The sequence below is a fragment of the Oncorhynchus mykiss genome, chromosome 6 (assembly GCF_013265735.2).
Source record: "Oncorhynchus mykiss isolate Arlee chromosome 6, USDA_OmykA_1.1, whole genome shotgun sequence".
Lineage (NCBI taxonomy): Eukaryota > Metazoa > Chordata > Actinopteri > Salmoniformes > Salmonidae > Oncorhynchus > Oncorhynchus mykiss.
The window spans coordinates 92,567,137-92,588,055 of NC_048570.1; the positions used below are offsets into that span (position 1 = coordinate 92,567,137).

A 20,919-nucleotide genomic window follows, 5' to 3' on the forward strand; every position below is an offset into this window, starting at 1 on the left:
ATGCCAATGTAGCCTGTGAGCCCAAGAGTTCAACCAGCACAGGTAAATACCTGGAAATAACTGTCCCTATGACGATGTAGCCTGTGAGCCCAAGAGGTCAACCAGCACAGGTAAATACCTGGAACTAACTGTCCCTATGACGATGTAGCCTGTGAGCCCAAGAGGTCAACCAGCACAGGTAAATACCTGGAACTAACTGTCCCTATGACGATGTAGCCTGTGAGCCCAAGAGTTCAACCAGCACAGGTAAATACCTGGAACTAACTGTCCCTATGACGATGTAGCCTGTGAGCCCAAGAGGTCAACCAGCACAGGTAAATACCTGGAACTAACTGTCCCTATGACGATGTAGCCTGTGAGCCCAAGAGGTCAACCAGCACAGGTAAATACCTGGAACTAACTGTCCCTATGCCAATGTAGCCTGTGAGCCCAAGAGGTCAACCAGCACAGGTAAATACCTGGAACTAACTGTCCCTATGACGATGTAGCCTGTGAGCCCAAGAGTTCAACCAGCACAGGTAAATACCTGGAACTAACTGTCCCTATGACGATGTAGCCTGTGAGCCCAAGAGGTCAACCAGCACAGGTAAATACCTGGAACTAACTGTCCCTATGACGATGTAGCCTGTGAGCCCAAGAGGTCAACCAGCACAGGTAAATACCTGGAACTAACTGTCCCTATGCCAATGTAGCCTGTGAGCCCAAGAGGTCAACCAGCACAGGTAAATACCTGGAACTAACTGTCCCTATGACGATGTAGCCTGTGAGCCCAAGAGGTCAACCAGCACAGGTAAATACCTGGAACTAACTGTCCCTATGACGATGCAGCCTGTGAGCCCAAGAGGTCAACCAGCACAGGTAAATACCTGGAACTAACTGTCCCTATGACGATGTAGCCTGTGAGCCCAAGAGGTCAACCAGCACAGGTAAATACCTGGAACTAACTGTCCCTATGACGATGTAGCCTGTGAGCCCAAGAGGTCAACCAGCACAGGTAAATACCTGGAACTAACTGTCCCTATGACGATGTAGCCTGTGAGCCCAAGGGGTCAACCAGCACAGGTAAATACCTGGAACTAACTGTCCCTATGACGATGTAGCCTGTGAGCCCAAGAGGTCAACCAGCACAGGTAAATACCTGGAACTAACTGTCCCTATGACGATGTAGCCTGTGAGCCCAAGAGGTCAACCAGCACAGGTAAATACCTGGAACTAACTGTCCCTATGCCAATGTAGCCTGTGAGCCCAAGAGGTCAACCAGCACAGGTAAATACCTGGAACTAACTGTCCCTATGACGATGTAGCCTGTGAGCCCAAGAGTTCAACCAGCACAGGTAAATACCTGGAACTAACTGTCCCTATGACGATGTAGCCTGTGAGCCCAAGAGGTCAACCAGCACAGGTAAATACCTGGAACTAACTGTCCCTATGACGATGTAGCCTGTGAGCCCAAGAGGTCAACCAGCACAGGTAAATACCTGGAACTAACTGTCCCTATGACGATGTAGCCTGTGAGCCCAAGAGGTCAACCAGCACAGGTAAATACCTGGAACTAACTGTCCCTATGACGATGTAGCCTGTGAGCCCAAGAGGTCAACCAGCACAGGTAAATACCTGGAACTAACTGTCCCTATGACGATGTAGCCTGTGAGCCCAAGAGGTCAACCAGCACAGGTAAATACCTGGAAATAACTGTCCCTATGACGATGTAGCCTGTGAGCCCAAGAGGTCAACCAGCACAGGTAAATACCTGGAAATAACTGTCCCTATGACGATGTAGCCTGTGAGCCCAAGAGGTCAACCAGCACAGGTAAATACCTGGAACTAACTGTCCCTATGACGATGTAGCCTGTGAGCCCAAGAGGTCAACCAGCACAGGTAAATACCTGGAACTAACTGTCCCTATGACGATGTAGCCTGTGAGCCCAAGAGGTCAACCAGCACAGGTACATACATTTGATTTTTACCTTACGCCGATTTCAGATTAACAGAGGAAAGTGTTTTTACATAAACTGCCGACTGCCATGATCCATGTAATAACAAACTATTAGTGACTGTAAATGTCCTCACTGCCTCCCTCTCCCCCTCTCTTTCTCTCCCCCTCCCTCCCTCTCCCCCTCTCTTTCTCTCCCCCTCACTGCCTCCCCCTCCCTTCAATCCCTACTTCCCTCTCTCGTAACTCTCCCTCCACCCTTCTTCCCTCTCCTCTCTCTTTTCTCCATCTCTCCCTACCTCCCTCTCCTCTCTCTTCTCTCCCCCTCCCTCACTCCATACCTCCCTCTCCCCCTCCTCTCTCTTCTCTCCCCCTCCACTCTCTTCTCTCCATCTCCTCTCTCTTCTCTCCCCCTCCCTGTCTCTTCTCCCTCCCTCACTCCCTCCCTTCCTCCCTCTCCTCTCTCTTCTCTCCCCCTACCTCCCTCTCCCCCTCCTCTCTCTTCTCTCCCTCTCCCTGTCTCTTCTCCCTCCCTCACTCCATACCTCCTTCTCCTCTCCTCCCTCTTCTCTCCCCATACCTCCCCCTCCTCTCCCTGTCTCTTCCCCCCCTCCTCTCTCCAGACCATGTAGCAGGTCTCCTGTTGAGCTCCTCTCTGAATGAGGTAGGTGTGGTTGAGACCAACAGTCTGAGGAGGAGACATCTCAGTGCCCTTGAGGAGGGAGGTGTCAGTGGGAGTAGTGGAGGAGGAGGAGGAGGAGGTGAGCCATAACTATAATCCATAACTGATCTATCTATTGTCTGTTTACTGTCTGTCTGTCTTCCATGATGTATTGGATGTCTCTGTAGTGCAGGGCTGGAGGATGTGAGTCAGTTGTATCTATCACCCAGAACTATTTCCTGTCTAGTTGTGTCTGTCTTGACATTCTGCCTTGTTTATTTGGCTCTATATCTGTACTGGATGGTAGGTGATGGCTGTGAGCCTGCTGTAACTATCCATCAGAACTCACCTAGCGATTTAGACTTGTATTGATTGTCTAGTTGTGATGTCTCAATCTGTACTGTATAGTAGATGGTAGGTGATGGCTGTATAGTAGATGGTAGGTGATGGCTGTATAGTAGATGTGCTTTACTCAGTTTACTGTATGTTGTGTAGAACATGTCATGTTTCAGGATAATTGTTTATTTCCTGCTCAAAGGACCATGACAGATAGAGATAATAAAGTCTCCTCCTCTCCCCTCCTCCTCTCTTCTCCTCCCTCCTTTCCTCTCCCCTCCTCTCTCATCCTCTTCTCCTCCCCCCTCCTCTCACCTCACCTCCTCTCCCCTCTCCTCTTCTCCTCTCCTCTACCCTCTCCTCACCTCCTCTCCCCTCCTTTCACCTCCTCTCTCCTCTTCTCCCCTCCTCTCTCCTCCTCTCCCATTGTCTTTCCTCTCACTTCCTCTCCCCTCCTTTCCTCTCCCCTCCTCTCACCTCACCTCCTCTTCTCCTCTCCCCTCTCCTCACCTCCTCTCCCCTCCTTTCACCTCCTCTCTCCTCTTCTCCCCTCCTCTCTCCTCCTCTCCCATTGTCTCTCCTCTCTCCTCCTCTCACCTCCTCTCCCCTCCTTTCCTCTCCCCTCCTCTCACCTCACCTCCTCTTCTCCTCTCCCCTCCCCTCTTCTCTTCTATCCTCTCCCCTCTTCACCTCCTCTCCCCTCCTCTCCAGGCCATGACTGGCAGGGTGTGCGAGGGTGCAGACTGAGTGGAGACAACAGGGTTGGCAGTGGTAGCAGTGGCACTCCAGTGTTGGGTCTGGGACTGCACCAGGGAGAGACTGACCCAGCCAGGATAGCAGAGAACCTGGGGGCAGACACCAAGATCCTCCAGGGGACCAGCTTCAGCCAGACCAACAGGCCGAGGTCGTTAGTCCTGGGAGGGTCAGAGGGGGTTGGAGCAGCCGGGGGAAGAACCAGGTGAACATCATTGATGTGGAACGTTACTGACCCGCTGACATCTTGTGAAAGAGATTTGATCCCAGTGAGAGTAACCTGTATTAATAAAGGCAGAGGGAGAGTAACCTGTATTAATAAAGGTAGAGGGAGAGTAACCTGTATTAATAAAGGGAGAGTAACCTGTATTAATAAAGGGAGAGTAACCTGTATTAATAAAGGTAGAGGGAGAGTAACCTGTATTAATAAAGGGAGAGTAACCTGTATTAATAAAGGGATAGTAACCTGTATTAATAAAGGTAGAGGGAGAGTAACATGTATTAATAAAGTCAGAGGGAGAGTAGCCTGTATTAATAAAGGGAGAGTAACCTGTATTAATAAAGGTAGAGGGAGAGTAACATGTATTAATAGAGGGAGAGGGAGAGTAACCTGTATTAATAGAGGGAGAGTAACCTGTATGAATAAAGGCAGAGGGAGAGTAACCTGTATTAATAAAGGTAGAGGGAGAGTAACCTGTATTAATAAAGGTAGAGGGAGAGTAACCTGTATTAATAAAGGTAGAGGGAGAGTAACCTGTATTAATAAAGGCAGAGGGAGAGTAACCTGTATTAATAAAGGTAGAGAGGGAGAGTAACCTGTATTAATAAAGGTAGAGGGAGAGTAACCTGTATTAATAAAGGGAGAGGGAGAGTAACCTGTATTAATAGAGGGAGAGGGAGAGTAACCTGTATTAATAAAGGGAGAGTAACCTGTATTAATAAAGGGAGAGTAACCTGTATTAATAAAGGGAGCGTAACCTGTATTAATAAAGGGAGAGTAACCTGTATTAATAAAGATAGAGGGAGAGTAACCTGTATTAATAAAGGTAGAGGGAGAGTAACCTGTATTAATAAAGGTAGAGGGAGAGTAACCTGTATTAATAAAGGTAGAGGGAGAGTAACCTGTATTAATAAAGGTAGAGGGAGAGTAACCTGTATTAATAAAGGCAGAGGGAGAGTAACCTGTATTAATAAAGGTAGAGAGGGAGAGTAACCTGTATTAATAAAGGTAGAGGGAGAGTAACCTGTATTAATAAAGGTAGAGGGAGAGTAACCTGTATTAATAGAGGGAGAGGGAGAGTAACCTGTATTAATAAAGGGAGAGTAACCTGTATTAATAAAGGGAGAGTAACCTGTATTAATAGAGGGAGAGTAACCTGTATTAATAAAGGGAGAGTAACCTGTATTAATAAAGGTAGAGGGAGAGTAACCTGTATTAATAGAGGGAGAGGGAGAGTAACCTGTATTAATAAAGGCAGAGGGAGAGTAACCTGTATTAATAAAGGTAGAGGGAGAGTAACCTGTATTAATAAAGGGAGAGTAACCTGTATTAATAAAGGTAGAGGGAGAGTAACCTGTATTAATAAAGGTAGAGGGAGAGTAACCTGTATTAATAAAGGGAGAGTAACCTGTATTAATAGAGGGAGAGGGAGAGTAACCTGTATTAATAAAGGTAGAGGGAGAGTAACCTGTATTAATAAAGGTAGAGGGAGAGTAACCTGTATTAATAAAGGTAGAGGGAGAGTAACCTGTATTAATAAAGGGAGAGTAACCTGTATTAATAGAGGGAGAGTAACCTGTATTAATAAAGGGAGAGTAACCTGTATTAATAAAGGGAGAGGGAGAGTAACATGTATTAATAGAGGGAGAGGGAGAGTAACCTGTATTAATAAAGGTAGAGGGAGAGTAACCTGTATTAATAAAGGCAGAGGGAGAGTAACCTGTATTAATAAAGGGAGAGTAACCTGTATTAATAAAGGGAGAGTAACCTGTATTAATAGAGGGAGAGGGAGAGTAACCTGTATTAATAAAGGTAGAGGGAGAGTAACCTGTATTAATAAAGGTAGAGGGAGAGTAACCTGTATTAATAAAGGTAGAGGGAGAGTAACCTGTATTAATAAAGGGAGAGTAACCTGTATTAATAAAGGCAGAGGGAGAGTAACCTGTATTAATAAAGGGAGAGTAACCTGTATTAATAAAGGCAGAGGGAGAGTAACCTGTATTAATAAAGGTAGAGGGAGAGTAACCTGTATTAATAGAGGGAGAGGGAGAGTAACCTGTATTAATAGAGGGAGAGGGAGGTATAGATCTGATGTTCTCCTCTCTGTTGTTGATTTTTCTGCTTCTGAAAGTAAATATCCCCTTTGGGATCAGTAAATTATCAATATCAAAATGAATTTAAAATCTGATCTATTCATTTCTCCATCAGGCGCTGCAGACGTAGAGACAGCCCTGAAGACGGAGAGGAGAGGGACTGGAGCGACGAGGACAAGAATGACAAGAATAATACAGACGCCATCTTTGATCTGGAGGACCTAGATCTGGACGGACCAACCACAGAGAGCGTTGCTAAAACCAGCCAATCACGGAAGAGGACGGTGGAACGCAGCGCCAGCTATGGCGGTGTGGGTGTGGCCTCAGCCTCGCGGGGCACCGTTAAACGAACGGGGATCGAGACAGGCTTCGACCCGCTGTCCCTCCTGGCGGCCGAGTCCAAGTCCCAGGGAGACAGAGAGTACGACCTGGAAGTGGAGATGGATGGGGTCGCGACCCCTACGGGCCGGCGCCAGGACCACCTGGCTAGGGAGATAGAGATGTACATGAACCATATGGGTTCTCCGCTGAACAGCCGGACACCCAGTATGGACCTCCAGGACCCCTCCAGCCCCCTGTTCCTCCACCCTCCTCCCCCACTTATCACCACCCCTCGACGGGCCAGTCTCCCCCATACCTCCCCTCTCAGGACAGGAGGATTACCTCGCTCCAGGACCCACAACTCCCCCTCGCCCTCCCAGCCTGCCAGACAGAGGCTCTGGTCCTCACCCCCCTGTCCCCGCTCCACCCCCAGCCCACAGCCCAGCCCCTACCGGGAGAGGGAGAGAGACAGGGACCTGGGTTTGCTGTCCCCGTCTCTGTCCTCCTCTTCCTTCGCCCTGGAACAGCTCCTCACCCCCACCCTGGATGTGTTTAAGAGCAGCGTGTTCTCGGCAGGGAAAGGTGTGGCAGAGAAGGCTAGCCGGTGGTACTCTCGCCTGGCCACCTCCTACACCGTGCCCACCAAGGTACGCTCAGCGGTTTGTCAATGGAGGGTGTTCTACTGGTGCGTCAGTCAAAATAACACATTTCTGAATGGCGTACGATATTTTTGTAATGCTGTGTGACACGAATCCCACTACCTAATGCAGCAAGGTGCCTCTCAGATTCTCAAACACATTGCAGCATCAACATTTATTTTGTTCCTGAACCTCCCATTGTCCACCCCCTCCAGGATGGTAACTGTGACCGTCTGAGTGTGTCCTCTCTGGGCATGGACCCTGACTGCTCCTCCCTGTTGGATGTGGATGAGGAGGGCCTGGGGGACCCAGACGGCTCCATCACCTCCCCTCAGAGAAATGGCCCCGGGCCCCGTAGGAGCCCAAGGAGAAGCCCATCCAGACGCAGTCCCCTGAGGAGCAGACTGGACAGTTTCACACACAGACAGACAGGTAACATATTTCTGCCCTGTCACTGAGGAGGAGAGAGAGAAAGGGAGGAGCTAGGATCAGACAACCAGGTGTCCTGTCTGTCCTGTCACTGAGGAGGAGAGAGAGGGAGGAGCTAGGATCAGACAACCAGGTGTCCTGTCTGTCCTGTCACTGAGGAGGAGAGAGAGAGGGGGAGGAGCTAGGATCAGACAACCAGGTGTCCTGTCTGTCCTGTTACTGAGGAGGAGAGAGAGAGGGGGAGGAGCTAGGATCAGACAACCAGGTGTCCTGTCTGTCCTGTCACTGAGGAGGAGAGAGAGGGAGGAGCTAGGATCAGACAACCAGGTACTGTCCTGTCACTGAGGAGGAGAGAGAGAGGGGGAGGAGCTAGGATCAGACAACCAGGTCACTGAGGAAGAGAGAGAGGGAGGAGCTAGGATCAGACAACCAGTTACTGTCCTGTCACTGAGGAGGAGAGAGAGAGGGAGGAGCTAGGGTCAGACAACCAGGTACTGTCCTGTCACTGAGGAGGAGAGAGAGGGAGGAGCTAGGATCAGACAACCAGGTACTGTCCTGTCACTGAGGAGGAGAGAGAGGGTGGAGCTAGGATCAGACAGGATGTAGGGGAAGGAGAAAGGACTCTTACCAAACTAGGCCAGCAGACGATGCCTTGTGCAGTTGAGTGGATTGAGGTGAAGTCTGATTGGAGCTCTTCAATCATGTTACTCAGACCCTCTGCCCTTCTTCTGTCTCATTAGCATCCAGTGTGCAAGTAGTGCACTGGCACTCCTGACATGGAAGAGTCCTGCCCTGAGTTAGCGCTTCGCTAACGGCTAGCCATCAGAGACTGTTTACTGCTGACACCAATAATAGCAGATGTTCATGGATGATGGTGTGCTCCTTCTCCCGGTTGTGTCCTGTCTCTCCTCCAGGCTTTCCTCCCCCAGACTGCTCTGATCTGGGCTCGTCTCGCTACACCAGCAATACCAGTGTCTTCCAGAACTACGCCATGGAGGTGAGGGCACCACACTTACAGACCTCTCAAACTCAACCAGAAAAACTCACAGGAACATTGAAACGAAGCCAACACTACAGAATAGCTTGATTTTCAGATAGGATGGATCGATCAAGTATCAATGACATGCGAGACAAAGGGACCAAGGATACTTCTCATTCATACAACCAGGCCAAGGGGTGGTCTCTGCCATTTTGTGCCGACCCCTGATTGACCTAACGTCCATCTTGGCTCTGCTGTGTGTGTTTCCAGCTGTTGATCTCCAGCTGTTCTCGCTGTAAGACGTGTGACGGTCTGGTGTACGACGAGGAGATCATGGCAGGATGGACGGCTGACGACTCCAACCTCAACACCACCTGTCCCTTCTGTGGGAACCCCTTCCTCCCCTTCCTTAATGTAGAGATCAGAGACCTGAGAGGACCCGGGAGGTACACTAGATATACACACAGACATTTAACACCTCCCCTGTTCCCCTGATATCACACCTCCTCTCCTCCTCTCCTCCTCTCATCCTCTCATCCTCTCATCCACTCATCCTCTCATCCACTCATCCACTCCTCCTCTCATCCTCTCATCCTCTCACCTTCAGGTTCTACCTGAAGAGCAGTCCGTCAGCGGATGAGGCTGTGTCATCGTCCTACTCTGTGTCCACCGGTCTGGACACCGGGACGTCCACTCTGTCCACTCCCTGTCCCACTACTGTCCTATCTCCTCTCTCACCCAGGATCACTGTAGAGGGCTGCTCTGGTAACAACAGGTACACTGCACTATACACTACGCACTAAACACTACACACTACACACTAAAACACTAAACACTACACACTATACACTACGCATAACACACTACGCACTTACACACTACGCACCAACCTCTGTCCCACCACCATCCTCTCAGATAAACGCTATCCTACCACCCCTAGCCTACCACCCCTATCCTACCACCCCTAGTCTACCACCCCTAGCCTACCACCCCTAGCCTACCACCCCTAGTCTACCACCCCTAGTCTACCACCCCTATCCTACCACCCCTAGCCTACTACCCCTAGTCTACCACCCCTATCCTACCACCCCTAGCCTACCACCCCTAGCCTACCACCCCTAGCCTACCTCCCCTATCCTACCACCCCTATCCTACCACCCCTAGCCTACCACCCCTACCCTACGCACCAACCTCTGTCCCACCACCATCCTCTCAGATAAACACTATCCTACCACCCCTAGCCTACCACCCCTAGCCTACCACCCCTAGTCTACCACCCCTAGCCTACCACCCCTAGTCTACCACCCCTAGTCTACCACCCCTAGTCTACCACCCCTATCCCACCACCCCTAGCCTACCACCCCCAGTCTACCACCCCTAGCCTACCACCCCTATCCTACCACCCCTAGCCTACCACCCCCAGTCTACCACCCCTATCCTACCACCCCTAGCCTACCACACCTAGGCTACCACCCCTAGGCTACCACCCCTAGTCTACCACCCCCAGTCTACCACCCCTATCCTACCACCCCTAGGCTACCACCCCTAGGCTACCACCCCTATCCTACCACCCCTAGCCTACCACCCCTAGCCTACCACACCTAGGCTACCACCCCTAGTCTACCACCCCTAGCCTACCACCCCCAGTCTATCACCCCTATCCTACCACCCCTAGCCTACCACCCCCAGTCTATCACCCCTATCCTACCATCCCTATCCTACCACCCCTATCCTACCACCCCTAGCCTATCACCCCTATCCTACCACCCCCAGTCTACCACCCCTAGGCTACCACCCCTAGGCTACCACCCCTATCCTACCACCCCTAGCCTACCACCCCTAGCCTACCACACCTAGGCTACCACCCCTAGGCTACCACCCCTAGTCTACCACTCCTAGCCTACCACCCCCAGTCTATCACCCCTATCCTACCACCCCTATCCTACCACCCCTATCCTCCACCCCTAGCCTACCACCCCCAGTCTATCACCCCTATCCTACCATCCCTATCCTACCACCCCTATCCTACCACCCCTAGCCTACCACCCCCAGTCTATCACCCCTAGTCTACCATCCCTATCCTACCACCCCTAGCCTACCACCCCTAGCCTACCACCCCTATCCTACCACCCCTAGCCTACCACCCCTAGCCATTTAGTGTCCTGAGATTATTAGTCAGTATTAGTATAGTGGGAGTGTCCTCTCTATGTTAGTTTCCTGAGATTATTAGTCAGTGTTAGTATAGTGGTAGTGTCCTCTCTCTGTTAGTTTCCTGAGATTATTAGTCAGTGTTAGTATAGTGGTAGTGTCCTCTCTCTGTTAGTTTCCTGAGATTATTAGTCAGTGTTAGTATAGTGGTAGTGTCCTCTCTCTGTTAGTTTCCTGAGATTATTAGTCAGTGTTAGTATAGTGGTAGTGTCCTCTCTCTGTTAGTTTCCTGAGATTATTAGTCAGTGTTAGTATAGTGGTAGTGTCCTCTCTCTGTTAGTTTCCTGAGATTATTAGTCAGTGTTAGTATAGTGGTAGTGTCCTCTCTCTGTTAGTTTCCTGAGATTATTAGTCAGTGTTAGTATAGTGGGAGTGTCCTCTCTATGTTAGTTTCCTGAGATTATTAGTCAGTGTTAGTATAGTGGTAGTGTCCTCTCTCTGTTAGTGACCTGAGATTATTAGTCAGTGTTAGTATAGTGGTAGTGTCCTCTCTCTCTGTTAGTTTCCTGAGATTATTAGTCAGTGTTAGTATAGTGGTAGTGTCCTCTCTCTCTGTTAGTTTCCTGAGATTATTAGTCAGTGTTAGTATAGTGGTAGTGTCCTCTCTCTGTTAGTTTCCTGAGACTATTAGTCAGTGTTAGTATAGTGGTAGTGTCCTCTTCCTTAGTTTCCTGAGATTATTAGTCAGTGTTAGTATAGTGGTAGTGTCCTCTCTCTGTTAGTTTCCTGAGACTATTAGTCAGTGTTAGTATAGTGGTAGTGTCCTCTTCCTTAGTTTCCTGAGACAATTAGTCAGTGTTAGTATAGTGGTAGTGTCCTCTCTCTCTGTTAGTTTCCTGAGATTATTAGTCAGTGTTAGTATAGTGGTAGTGTCCTCTCTCTCTGTTAGTTTCCTGAGACAATTAGTCAGTGTTAGTATAGTGGTAGTGTCCTCTCTCTCTGTTAGTGACCTGAGATTATTAGTCAGTGTTAGTATAGTGGTAGTGTCCTCTCTCTGTTAGTTTCCTGAGATTATTAGTCAGTATTAGTATAGTGGTAGTGTCCTCTCTCTGTTAGTTTCCTGAGATTATTAGTCAGTGTTAGTATAGTGGTAGTGTCCTCTCTCTGTTAGTTTCCTGAGATTATTAGTCAGTGTTAGTATAGTGGTAGTGTCCTCTCTCTCTGTTAGTTTCCTGAGATTATTAGTCAGTGTTAGTATAGTGGTAGTGTCCTCTCTCTCTGTTAGTTTCCTGGAATTATTAGTCAGTATTAGTATAGTGGTAGTGTCCTCTCTCTGTTAGTTTCCTGAGATTATTAGTCAGTGTTAGTATAGTGGTAGTGTCCTCTCTCCCTCCTCATTTGGGTTTCTGTTGGATTACGTGACGTCTCATTAGCGAATGTGTTTGAAGGTGCCGCCTGCTGATACTATCTGCAACGGATAACAGAAGCTCCTCCTGGTCCTAACACTGATCTGTGTGTGTGTGTGTGTGTGTACTGCGTGTGTGTGTCCGTGTGCGTACTGTGTGTGTGTGTGCGTGTGTGTGTGTGTGTGTCCGTCCCCAGGCTGTCGTCGTCCAGGGCCCAGTGTATAGAGATCCCTACAGAGCGGCGTCAGGGGGCCCTGTCCCCAGGGTCAGCTATGGTGCGGAGTGTCAGTGCCTTTGACCCCATGGAGGAACCAACTCGACTCAGCCACAATGTACCCACTTCAGGCAGCCTGCCCAGCCGACTCAACGAAGCCAGCGTGAGACGGACCCCCAAAACACACACACACACACACACACACACACACACACACACACACACACACACACACACCCATACACACATAGACACATACACATTCGAGGACCACCCACAGCCTAACTTCTCAACTTTAACCCCTGACCCCTAACTTCTCAACTTTAACCCCTGACCCTTAACCCCGCCAGGACCCCCTGAGTGTTGATATGGAGTGGCGTCTCCACCACCCAGAACCAATCACAGTACCCTACCTGAGTCCCCTGGTGCTGTGGAAGGAGCTGGAGTCCCTGCTGGAGAACGAGGGAGACCCTGTTATCACAGTGTCAGCCGTGGTGGACCACCATCCTATTATCTACTGGAACCTGGTTTGGTCCTTCAGACGTCTGGACCTGCCCAGCAACCTGCCTGGACTCATACTGACCTCAGAGCACTGTAACAGGGGATCTACGGTAGGGAACACTGTCTAAACATTCCCTGTCTATACACCTCACCGCTTATTCCCTGTCTATATACCTCACCCCTTATTCCCTGTCTATACACCTCACCCCTTATTCCCTGTCTATACACCTCACCCCTTATTCCCTGTCTATACACCTCACCCCTTATTCCCTGTCTATACACCTCACCCCTTATTCCCTGTCTATACACCTCACCCCTTATTCCCTGTCTATACACCTCACCCCTTATTCCCTGTCTATACACCTCACACCTTATTCCCTGTCTATACATCTCACCCCTTATTCCCTGTCTATACACCTCACCCCTTATTCCCTGTCTATACACCTCACCCCTTATTCCCTGTCTATACATCTCACCCCTTATTCCCTGTCTATACACCTCACCCCTTATTCCCTGTCTATACACCTCACCCCTTATTCCCTGTCTATACATCTCTTCCTTATTCCCTGTCTATACACCTCACCCCTTATTCCCTGTCTATACATCTCACCCCTTATTCCCTGTCTATACATCTCACCCCTTATTCCCTGTCTATACACCTCACCCCTTATTCCCTGTCTATACACCTCACCCCTTATTCCCTGTCTATACATCTCACCCCTTATTCCCTGTCTATATACCTCACCCCTTATTCCCTGTCTATACACCTCACCCCTTATTCCCTGTCTATACACCTCACCCCTTATTCCCTGTCTATACACCTCACCCCTTATTCCCTGTCTATACACCTCACCCCTTATTCCCTGTCTATACACCTCACCCCTTATTCCCTGTCTATACACCTCACCCCTTATTCCCTGTCTATACATCTCACCCCTTATTCCCTGTCTATACATCTCACCCCTTATTCCCTGTCTATACACCTCACCCCTTATTCCCTGTCTATACACCTCACCCCTTATTCCCTGTCTATACACCTCACACCTTATTCCCTGTCTATACATCTCACCCCTTATTCCCTGTCTATACACCTCACCCCTTATTCCCTGTCTATACACCTCACCCCTTATTCCCTGTCTATACACCTCACACCTTATTCCCTGTCTATACATCTCTTCCTTATTCCCTGTCTATACATCTCACCCCTTATTCCCTGTCTATACACCTCACACCTTATTCCCTGTCTATACATCTCACCCCTTATTCCCTGTCTATACACCTCACCCCTTATTCCCTGTCTATACACCTCACACCTTATTCCCTGTCTATACATCTCACCCCTTATTCCCTGTCTATACATCTCTTCCTTATTCCCTGTCTATACATCTCACCCCTTATTCCCTGTCTATACATCTCACCCCTTATTCCCTGTCTATACACCTCACCCCTTATTCCCTGTCTATACACCTCACACCTTATTCCCTGTCTATACATCTCACCCCTTATTCCCTGTCTATACATCTCACCCCTTATTCCCTGTCTATACATCTCACCCCTTATTCCCTGTTTATACATCTCTTCCTTATTCCCTGTCTATACATCTCACCCCTTATTCCCTGTCTATACACCTCACCCCTTATTCCCTGTCTATACATCTCACCCCTTATTCCCTGTCTATACACCTCACCCCTTATTCCCTGTCTATACACCTCACCCCTTATTCCCTGTCTCTACCTCTCCCTCCAGATATATTGAGATTGAGCTGGTGTGTGTGTGTCTCATATATATTGTCATTGAGCTGGTGTGTGTGTGTCTCATATCTGTCTCTACGTCTCCCTCCAGATATATTGTCATTGAGCTGGTGTGTGTGTGTCTCATATCTGTCCCTGTCCGTCCCCAGGTCCCTCGCCACTGGATGTCAGAGGACAGTAAACACGTGTTGATCCAGATCTTATGGGACAACCTCAAGCTGCACCGGGATCTCATCCAGCCGTTCTACATCCTGTGGAACACACAGAGTAGGTTACAGTCTACAGCAGGTCCTGAAGCCGTCTCAGTGAAATGCATTAAGTCACAGTCTACAGCAGGTCCTGAAGCCGTCTCAGTGAAATGCATTAAGTCACAGTCTACAGCAGGTCCTGAAGCCGTCTCAGTGAAATGCATTAAGTCACAGTCTACAGCAGGTCCTGAATCCATCTCAGCACCTTGTTTTATCAAGGAACAGATAAAGCCAAGTCTATATTTTACTGTGGTTTTAAGAAGAGCATATCTGTATGAATTGTGGATGTCTTGTAGCCTAACTTTGTAGCCTAGCTTTGTAGCCTAGCTTTGTAGCCTAGCTTTGTAGCCTAACTTTGTAGCCTAACTTTGTAGCCTAGCTTTGTAGCCTAGCTTTGTAGCCTAGCTTTGTAGCCTAGCTTTGTAGCCTAGCTTTGTAGCCTAGCTTTGTAGCCTAGCTTTGTAGCCTAACTTTGTAGCCTAACTTTGTAGCCTAACTTTGTAGCCTAACTTTGGCAGATGGAAGAGCTCTGAACCATGGGCAGCTATGTGGCAGCCATTTTGGATCTCTGTCTACTGAAAACCTGTTTTCGTTTTCTCTGTCCTCGGTTACTGTCCTCGGTTACTAATGTCTGGGAGCTAACAGGGGTCTGTTGTTCTCTCTGTTCTCTGTGTTTCAGGGCTTAATTGTGCTCTGTTGTTAGACAGTGAGTGTTCTGTTTAGGACTCGGCAGCCGAGTCTCTCTCCTTTGTCTCTCTCTGTGTGTCCTGTCTGCTCTTCTCTGCTTTGCTGCACCCTGTTTGTTCTCCTTGTCGTCGTTTTGGGGGAAAAACCTGTTTTCGTTTTCTCTGTCCTCGGTTTCTTTATGTGGTTGAAAATGCATCGCTTGTATTGCTGTTTTCCTCTTGGCTGACAGTCTTGGGAATTCTGTGGGCTGTCTTTGATCGACTTGTCTAAATGGTGTTGTTTCTAGAGTGATTCGTTTTCTTCAGTTCTTCCAACATTTTAATGTGTGTCTTCGTCTAGTTGGATCTCAAATACACTCCTGTATTATCTACTCCTGTATTTGAGAATGGGTTAGCATCTGTGTTTTACTGTGTGTGTGTGTGTGATCGGTCTTGCATACCTACGTGTGTGTGTGTATACGTGGACACGTTTGGTATATATGAAGTGTGTATTAGTGTAGCCTACATATCCATCTTTCTGACCCCTGACCCCTGCCTCCAGGTGTGGGCTACCCGTTGTGTCGTCCTGTGAGCGAGGCGGAGCGTCCGTTTGGGGAGGAGCTACTCCACAGCGTGGTCAAGAGCATCCAGAGGAACGACGTCTCTCGGCCAATGGGACAGCTCCTACAGCTGCTAGGGCAGAGCCTGGGGGTCAAGAGGCAAAGGTCAGGGGTTACACATTGATGACACCATTGTCCATGGGGCATGTTCAGGAGGATGTAACGCTACTGAAACATTCAGATAGAAATGTTTCATGTAGAACTTAATTGTCTGCCAGGATAAAGAATCATCAGCTCTATTCGTCCTATTTCTATCTCTCTGCAACATTCAGAGCGCATCACTAAATGCCACTCGGCCATCGCTCATCCATATATTTATATGTACAGTTGAAGGGGGAAGTTTACATACACTTAGGTTGGAGTCATTAAAACTCGTTTTTCAACCACTCCACAAATTTCTTGTTAACAAACTATAGTTTTGGCAAGTCTGTTAGGACATCTACTTTGTGCATGACACAAGTAATTTTTCCAACAATTGTTTACAGACAGATTATTTCACTGTAAACAGAAGTTTACATACACTAAGTTGACTGTGCCTTTAAACAGCTTGGAAAATATAGCCAAAATTTAGTCAAGAAAATGATGTCATGGCTTTAGAAGCTTCTGATAGGCTAATTGACATCATGTGAGTCAATTGGAGGTGTACCTGTGGATGTATTTCAAGGCCTACCTTCAAACTCAGTGGCTCTTTGCTTGACATCATGGGAAAATCAAAATAAATCAGCCAAGACCTCAGAAAAAAAATTGTAGACCTCCACAAGTCTGGTTCATCCTTGGGAGCAATTTCCAAACGCCTGAAGGTACCACGTTCATCTGTACAAACAATAGTACACAAGTATAAACACCATGGGACATGCAGCCGTCATACCGCTCAGGAAGGAGACACGTTCTGTCTCCTAGAAATGAACGTACTTTGGTGTGAAAAGTGCAAATCAATCCCAGAACAACAGCAAAGGTCCTTGTGAAGATGCTGGAGGAAACAGGTACAAAAGTATCTATATCCACAGTAAAATGAGTTCTATATCGACATAACCTGAAAGGACGCTCAGCAAGGGAGAAGCCACTGATCCAAAACCACCATAAAAAAGTCAGACTACGGTTTGCAACCTCACATGGGGACTAAGATCGTACTATTTGGGAAAATGTCTGGTCTGATGAAACAAAAATAGAACTGTTTGGCCATAATGACCATCGTTATGTTTGAAGGAAAAAGGGGGAGGCTTGCAAGCCGAAGAACACCATCCCAACCGTGGAGCACGGGGGTGGCAGCATCATGTTGTGGGGGTGCTTTGCTGCAGGAGGGACTGGTGCACTTCACAAAATAGATAGCATCACGAGGCAGGGAAATGATGTGGATATACTGAAGCAACATCTCAAGACATCAGTCAGGAAGTTAAAGCTTGGTCGCAAATGGGTCTTCCAAATGGACAATGACCCCAAGCATACTTCCAAAGTATTGGCAAAATGGCTTAAGGACAACAATGTCAAGATATTGGAGTGGCCATCACAAAGCCCTGACCTCAAATCCTATATCAATTTGGAATGGGTCAAAATTCACTCAACTTATTGTGGGAAGCTTGTGGAAGGCTTCCCGAAACATTTGACCTAGGTTAAACAATTTAAAGGCAATGCTACCAAATACTAATTGAGTGTATGTAAACTTCTGACCCACTGGGAATGTGATGAAAGAAATAAAAGCTGAAATAAATCATTCTCTCTACTATTATTCTGACATTTCACATTCTTAAAATGAAGTGGTGACCCTAACTGACCTAAGACAGGGAATTTTTTACTAGGATTAAATGTCAGGAATTGTGTAAAAACTGAGTTTAAATGTATTTGGCTAAGGTGTATGGAAACGCCCGACTTCAACTCTACATATTCTCATTCACCCCTTTTAGATTAGTGTGTATTAGGTAGTTGTTGGGAAACTGTTCGATTTTACTGCACTGTCGGGAACTAGAAGCACAAGCATTTCACTACACTCAATAACATCTGCTAACCATGTGTATGTGACCAATAAAATGTGATTTGATTTGAGTCCGTTGGTGTAAATATAGCAAGGTTGGGAAAAAGGTTAAGGTCAACATTAAGTATCATTAGCCCCTTTGATGTCAAAGACAGACAGACGTTCATGCTATCTACTGTAACTAGTCTGCTAAATGTCCTCTGTAACATCTAACGTCCCTGTGCCCTTCCCTGTGCAGGAGTCTGTACAGAGACATCCTCTTCCTGTGTCTGGTGGCTCTGGGAAAGGACAACATTGACATCGGTAAGTCTGCGTTCATTGTGCTAGTAGTTTCAGAAGTACTGTAGTGTACTCGCAGCCAACTACTCTTCAGGTGCAACAAGGCGCAGAAACGTCCTCTAGAAGTCAACCCATACACGTCCTCTAGAAGTCAACCCATACACGTCATCTAGAAGTTAACCCATACACGTCCTCTAGAAGTCAACCCATACACGTCCTCTAGAAGTCAACCCATACACGTCCTCTAGAAGTCAACCCATACACGTCCTCTAGAAGTCAACCCATACACGTCCTCTAGAAGTCAACCCATATACGTCCTGTAGATAGAAGTCAACCCATACACGTCCTCTAGAAGTCAACCCATACACGTCCTCTAGAAGTCAACCCAGAAACGTCATCTAGAAGTTAACCCATACACGTCCTCTAGAAGTCAACCCGTACACGTCATCTAGAAGTCAACCCGTACACGTCCTCTAGAAGTCAACCCATACACGTTATCTAGAAGTCAACCCGTACACGTCCTCTAGAAGTCAACCCATACACGTCCTCTAGAAGTCAACCCGTACACGTCCTCTAGAAGTCAACCCATACACGTCCTCTAGAAGTCAACCCATACACGTCGTCTAGAAGTCAACCCATACACGTCCTCTAGAGGTCAACCCATACACGTCCTCTAGAAGTCAACCCATACACGTAATCTAGAAGTCAACCCATACACGTCATCTAGAAGTCAACCCATACACGTCATCTAGAAGTCAACCCATACACGTCATCTAGAAGTCAACCCATACACGTCATCTAGAAGTCAACCCATACACGTCCTCTAGAAGTCAACCCATACACGTCCTCTAGAAGTCAACCCATACACATCCTCTAGAAGTCAACCCATACACGTCCTCTAGAGGTCAACCCATACACGTCCTCTAGAAGTCAACCCGTACACGTCCTCTAGAAGTCAACCCGTACACGTCCTCTAGAAGTTAACCCGTACACGTCCTCTAGAAGTCAACCCGTACACGTCCTCTAGAAGTTAACCCATACACGTCATCTAGAAGTCAACCCATACACGTCATCTAGAAGTCAACCCATACACGTCCTCTAGAAGTCAACCCATACACGCCCTTTAGAAGTCAACCATTACACGTCCTCTAGAAGTCAACCATTACACGTCCTCTAGAAGTCAACCCATACACGCCCTCTAGAAGTCAACCATTACACGTCCTCTAGAAGTCAACCCATACACGCCCTCTAGAAGTCAACCATTACACGTCATCTAGAAGTCAACCCATACACGTCATCTAGAAGTCAACCATTACACGTCCTCTAGAAGTCAACCATTACACGTCCTCTAGAAGTCAACCCATACACGCCCTCTAGAAGTCAACCCATACACGCCCTCTAGAAGTCAACCATTACACGTCCTCTAGAAGTCAACCATTACACGTCCTCTAGAAGTCAACCATTACACGTCCTCTAGAAGTCAACCCATACACGCCCTCTAGAAGTCAACCCATACACGTCCTCTAGAAGTCAACCCATACACGTCCTCTAGAAGTCAACCCATACACGTCCTCTAGAAGTCAACCCATACACGTCATCTAGAAGTCAACCCATACACTGTTGAATGCTCCTGCAGTGGACTGCGGAGTTTTCCTCCAGAAGGTCTTCAGTTTAAATGCCATTGAAATCGGTGTTGAACATCGATGTGGTGTAACTCGTCTCACTCTTTCTCCTCCCTCCAGATGCTTTTGACCGCGAATACAAGATGGCGTACGACCACCTCAGCCCCAACCTGGTGAAGCTGACGCACAACTGCGACCGTCCGCCCAGCGCTGGGGTCATGGAGTGTCGCAAGACCTTCGGAGAGCCCTACCTCTGACCCCTGACCCCTTTACCCCTGACGTTTCACCTTCGTCACTCGGCCAGTCACCTCCTCCACCCGGCCAGCCAGTCCCCTTCGTCACTCGGCCAGTCACCTCCTCCACCCGGCCAGCCAGTCCCCTCCGTCACTCGGCCAGTCACCTCCTCCACCCGGCCAGTCACCTCCTCCACCCGGCCAGTCACCTCCTCCACCCGGCCAGCCAGTCCCCTCCGTCACTCGGCCAGTCACCTCCTCCACCGGGCCAGTCACCTCCTCCACCCGGCCAGTCACCTCCATCACTCGGCAAGTCACCTCCTCCACCCGGCCAGCCAGTCACCTCCGTCACTCGGCCAGTCACCTCCTCCACCCGGCCAGCCAGTCACCTCCGTCACTCGGCCAGTCACCTCCTCCACCCGGCCAGCCAGTCACCTCCTCCACCCGGCCAGCCAGTCACCTCCGTCACTCGGCATAGCACAGCCGTGGGTAGCCCACATGAAGAGATCTTTTGTGTCCATGAAAAGCGCATGTATAAAAATCCATGTATTACAACGTTGGCTCTCCCGAAGAGGACTGAGGAGCTTTAAAGACGAGCTCAGGAATCCCTTTTAGAAAGACGTACAGAATGCGTGACGATGAGCTTGTTGACACTGCGATGTTTTGGGGTCATGTCCGTCACCTGTGAGAGATGTGACGGGGCTGACCAGAGACTAACGGAGCTGACCGACCAGGGGGTTATTATGTAGTCTGACCAGTCTCACAAAAGGGATGTTGTTGTTTTTATTTAAATCCCATCTCATCACCTGTTAGTTAGAGGTTCTGGACGTACCCCTCTGGATGGATGGAGATCATACTCAGTAACGTAACAACGGTTTCACACACCATGACGTCTTCTAT

General features: G+C 48.4%; 1 protein-coding gene across 10 annotated transcripts in view; it reads left to right on the forward strand.

Moving 5' to 3' along the window:
• Window positions 1-20,577, forward strand: part of LOC110487142 (C-myc promoter-binding protein) — a 147,565-nt gene extending 126,988 nt beyond the window's left edge. For 7 of the 10 annotated variants that reach the window (XM_036981547.1, XM_036981550.1, XM_036981552.1 and 4 more), the window contains 14 exons: window positions 2,557-2,694; window positions 3,642-3,888; window positions 6,112-6,964; window positions 7,171-7,387; window positions 8,299-8,381; window positions 8,634-8,809; window positions 8,971-9,138; window positions 12,114-12,294; window positions 12,482-12,742; window positions 14,533-14,650; window positions 15,311-15,337; window positions 15,859-16,021; window positions 18,124-18,188; window positions 19,907-20,577. In XM_036981547.1, coding sequence (XP_036837442.1) covers window positions 2,557-2,694; window positions 3,642-3,888; window positions 6,112-6,964; window positions 7,171-7,387; window positions 8,299-8,381; window positions 8,634-8,809; window positions 8,971-9,138; window positions 12,114-12,294; window positions 12,482-12,742; window positions 14,533-14,650; window positions 15,311-15,337; window positions 15,859-16,021; window positions 18,124-18,188; window positions 19,907-20,043 — 2,834 coding nt within the window. In that variant the 3' untranslated portion in view covers window positions 20,044-20,577. The remainder of the gene's footprint in view (window positions 1-2,556; window positions 2,695-3,641; window positions 3,889-6,111; window positions 6,965-7,170; window positions 7,388-8,298; window positions 8,382-8,633; window positions 8,810-8,970; window positions 9,139-12,113; window positions 12,295-12,481; window positions 12,743-14,532; window positions 14,651-15,310; window positions 15,338-15,858; window positions 16,022-18,123; window positions 18,189-19,906) is intronic. The other 3 variants (XM_036981548.1, XM_036981556.1, XM_036981555.1) reach the window with 1 other exon arrangement.
• Window positions 20,578-20,919: the final 342 nt, after the last annotated feature.